The 3,335-nt window shown below is 38.0% G+C and overlaps 1 protein-coding gene across 1 annotated transcript; it reads right to left on the bottom strand.

Moving 5' to 3' along the window:
• Window positions 1–1,353: 1,353 nt before the first annotated feature.
• LOC101219587 (probable aspartyl protease At4g16563) lies at window positions 1,354–3,335 on the bottom strand. Its single transcript, XM_004147157.3, has one exon. It carries the CDS (start codon window positions 3,128–3,130, stop codon window positions 1,688–1,690), a length of 1,443 nt encoding a protein of 480 aa, XP_004147205.1. The 5' UTR covers window positions 3,131–3,335; the 3' UTR covers window positions 1,354–1,687.

The raw sequence follows: 3,335 nt of genomic DNA, 5'->3' as shown, positions 1-3,335 counted from the left end.
TAAATATGAAAAATAATTAGATATATCAAAAGACTGACTGTTTTTGAATTTGTCATCTTTTTAATTTAGAAAATGTAATGACATGAATTATTTTTGCTATTTTTGCAAACGTCCCTCGACATATTTATCAGTTAAATAATGTTAAACGAATATCGATTTAATTATACTAAAATGTAATTCTCCCTAAATCTAAAATGATATTTATTTTTTTAATATTTTAGTAAATATTAGAGATGCATAAAAAAGATTTGAGATATGGGAAAGGAATATTTTATATATCAATTCTAGAAATATATATATAAATATAAGAAACAAAAATGAAATTAAAGGTGAAAAGACAATATATGTACAAAAGTTTAAAATTCAAAATTTAGGGGAAAGTCCTTCCACCCACTTGGGGCTTTTACCTAAAATAAAGCAAGAAAGTGTTGATTTCCCTAAAATATGAAACATTAATGGCATGAAAAAGGTGGTATGGTTTGGGAGACAAAGGACAAGCTCAACAAACAACACATCCACTTCCTCTAAGTAACATTTTTACTCTTTCCCATTATTATTCCCATATATTCTTACATGAATTCTTTTCTTTTCTTTTCTTTTTTAATTTTACAAAGGCCATTCTCTCTATATATTAAATTAATTAATTTATCAATTTAAAACAAAAAAACCATTCTAAATAAACACAATTCTTTATCAAATGAAGGGTTGGTGAGGTGAAGTTGGATAGGATTTTGCGTTTCTAAGTTTCAATACGTCTCCTCCTCCTCCTCCTCCTCCTCCGAGTCATATACAGCTGTACCCCAACCACTCGCCCCTCCGAGTTCCACTCACTTTACTGACACCTTTTTTCTACTCTTACGTAATTACACTTTTTTCTTTTCTTTCCTTTTCTCTTCTACGTCTAAACTAATTCTCTTTTTTCACTCTTCCCATTTTCACATCTTTTTTTTTTCACTTCTTCCATTTTACTCTATCTCATAATCTCACTTCACACTCTACAAATAAATAAATACCCGAATTTTAAATAAATTAATTGAAGATTAAGGCTTGTGTAATTCATACATCTGTTTAAATTTTTTTAGGCTACAATTTCAACTTTCACTGCATATTTAAAAGCATGTTTTGCAAAAGTAAATATTAAATTCAAATATTTATAAATACTTGTGTTAATAAATATGGATAGTATTACTATAAAAAAAAATTTTGCTATATTTATAAATTTTTTTATGAAAAAAAAATTTCTCTAAATTTAGGAGGAGAACAATTTGAAATTTTCATCATAGAAAAGGATGTTTTTGGATGATTCTGTATTTCAATGGACTTTAATTTTCCAATAAAAGTTTTACAAGTAAATTTGATTTATGATTTGTTTTTTAACATCCTTAATTTATTGCCCCTATTTTATTCTTAACTTGATAAAAGCAACCACTTCATTCCTTGCTTCATGCAATAAAATTTGAGCTATACATTTTTTTTTTTTGAACACTTTTAATATACAAATTTCAAGTAAAAATAAGATTAAAGCAAGAAGTGAAGTGCCCAAGGAATTTACAACAAAAAATAGAATAAAATAAATAAATAAACCCTTGAAACCTAAAATTACCTTATTTACCCTCATACCCTTCACCGTTGACAATACTCACAATGTCAAAGATCAACTCTCACTTCCTCAACCGGGTTCACACTTTCACTTACTCCGGTTCAAATTGTCCCATAGAGTGGAGCATTGCCGCCGAGCGAATCCAACCCGGTTCTTTTCCAAATCATAAACCACCTCAAAACCTTGTTGTTGGTAGTTCCCAAGCGTCGCACCAGGCCCACCTGCCAGCTCAGCCTCATCTCCACCGTTCATCAACATCAAACATCCAACTTTTCTCTTCCTCCCCACCACCCCATCTCCACCGTCCAAAAACTCGTAGAAATAGTTCTTCCTAGGAAGCACCACATTGGATTTTTCCCCAACAAAATGTAGCACGACACGTGGCACCCCAACTGAGTTCTCGTAGTAATAGCAAGGGCTCAACCCGGTATTTTCTTCAATCCGTCTCGCCCGGTTTGCAACCTTTCCGGTACGGTTTTCGAACTCGGCCACCACCGATTCATACAAACCTGCCGGGAGCATAGTAAAAGTAGTGCCGGAATCCACCACAACGCCGCCACTCCCACCCTCATCCACTTTTGTCAGAAACTCCGGCGCTGGAATCCTTATATTCCCAACTGATATTCCGGCCAACCCAACAGAGTAAAAGTAAGGATGTTTTGGATTCTCAAGCAAGGAAGTGTAAATGAACTCCGTCTCCCCGGTGTAGTACCGCCCGAGAATCAGTGGACTCGGGCGGCGAACTCGGTCTGCCGCAAACGAGTGAGAAACCAAACAATAAGAAAACCGGTTCCCGAGTTGAGGGGAGAAAGTAGCGAGTTGACTGGGCATTGACAACACCCCCCGGCCGAATCCGGCAACCCCAACCGGCTCGCCAAGCGTCGTGTGGGCACATCCAAAAGTAAAATTCCGAACATTAATAGGCGGAGATGGCGCCGGCGTTGGCAAGCTGAGGCTATCTCTATAAAGCCGAGCAACCAAACTCCCATCGCCATAAGCATAATAAAACGGAGGACAGGAAAAAGAGGAGCACTCAGAAATTTCAATGGATTCAAGTGGACATCGAGAAATTGCACAGAGGTGGGAAGCGGAGAGGGAGCCACCGTGAGCGGCGGAGCAGGCGGCGGCGCTGCAGGAAACTGATTTGTTATTTGCGATTTTGGGCAAAGGGGATTGAATTTTTGGTTTACCTTCACAAAGAATACACTCAAACGGGGAACAAGGGAACCAAACGAGGTCGCTGCCAGTGTCCATATAGAGGGAAATTTTGTGAGACTCAGAGCCGAGGTTGAAGGAGAGAGTGTAATCGCCGCCAGGGGAGAGGGGCAGAGAGAGGTGGTTATGGCGGTGGCGGTGGAATCGGGCGGAGGAGCGGGTGGCAGTGGATTTGAGAAGATTGTGGGTGTTGTTGAAATCGGAGATTGAGGATGATAAGGAATGGGAGAGAGGCAGAAGGAAAATTTGTGAGGAGAAAACAGGGGAGGAGAGGAGAAAACAAAGGAGGAAGATGAAAACAGGGGAAACCGCCATTAATGGAGTACTTTAGATAGAGAAATTGGGGTTTTTGAAATGAATTTAGAGATAGAAACTGGGGAATTTAAAGAAATGGGGATTGAGAATAGAAGAAGAAGAAGAAGGTTCTGGTTAGAATACGAGAAAGATGGGGTTTTTGTATGGGTTTCAAAAGTGGTGACCATTACAACTACACCCTCTTTCTTCTTTCTTCTTTCTTCTT

The sequence above is a fragment of the Cucumis sativus genome, chromosome 3, assembly GCF_000004075.3.
Source record: "Cucumis sativus cultivar 9930 chromosome 3, Cucumber_9930_V3, whole genome shotgun sequence".
Taxonomy (NCBI): domain Eukaryota; kingdom Viridiplantae; phylum Streptophyta; class Magnoliopsida; order Cucurbitales; family Cucurbitaceae; genus Cucumis; species Cucumis sativus.
The sequence above is the reverse complement of the archived record's forward strand: the minus strand, read 5'-3'. Positions and strand labels throughout refer to the sequence as shown.

What these genes read in the sequence shown, in the direction of transcription:
- LOC101219587 (XM_004147157.3), bottom strand. Translation starts at nt 3,130, where the DNA reads ATGGCGGTTTCCCCTGTTTTCATCTTCCTCCTTTGTTTTCTCCTCTCC.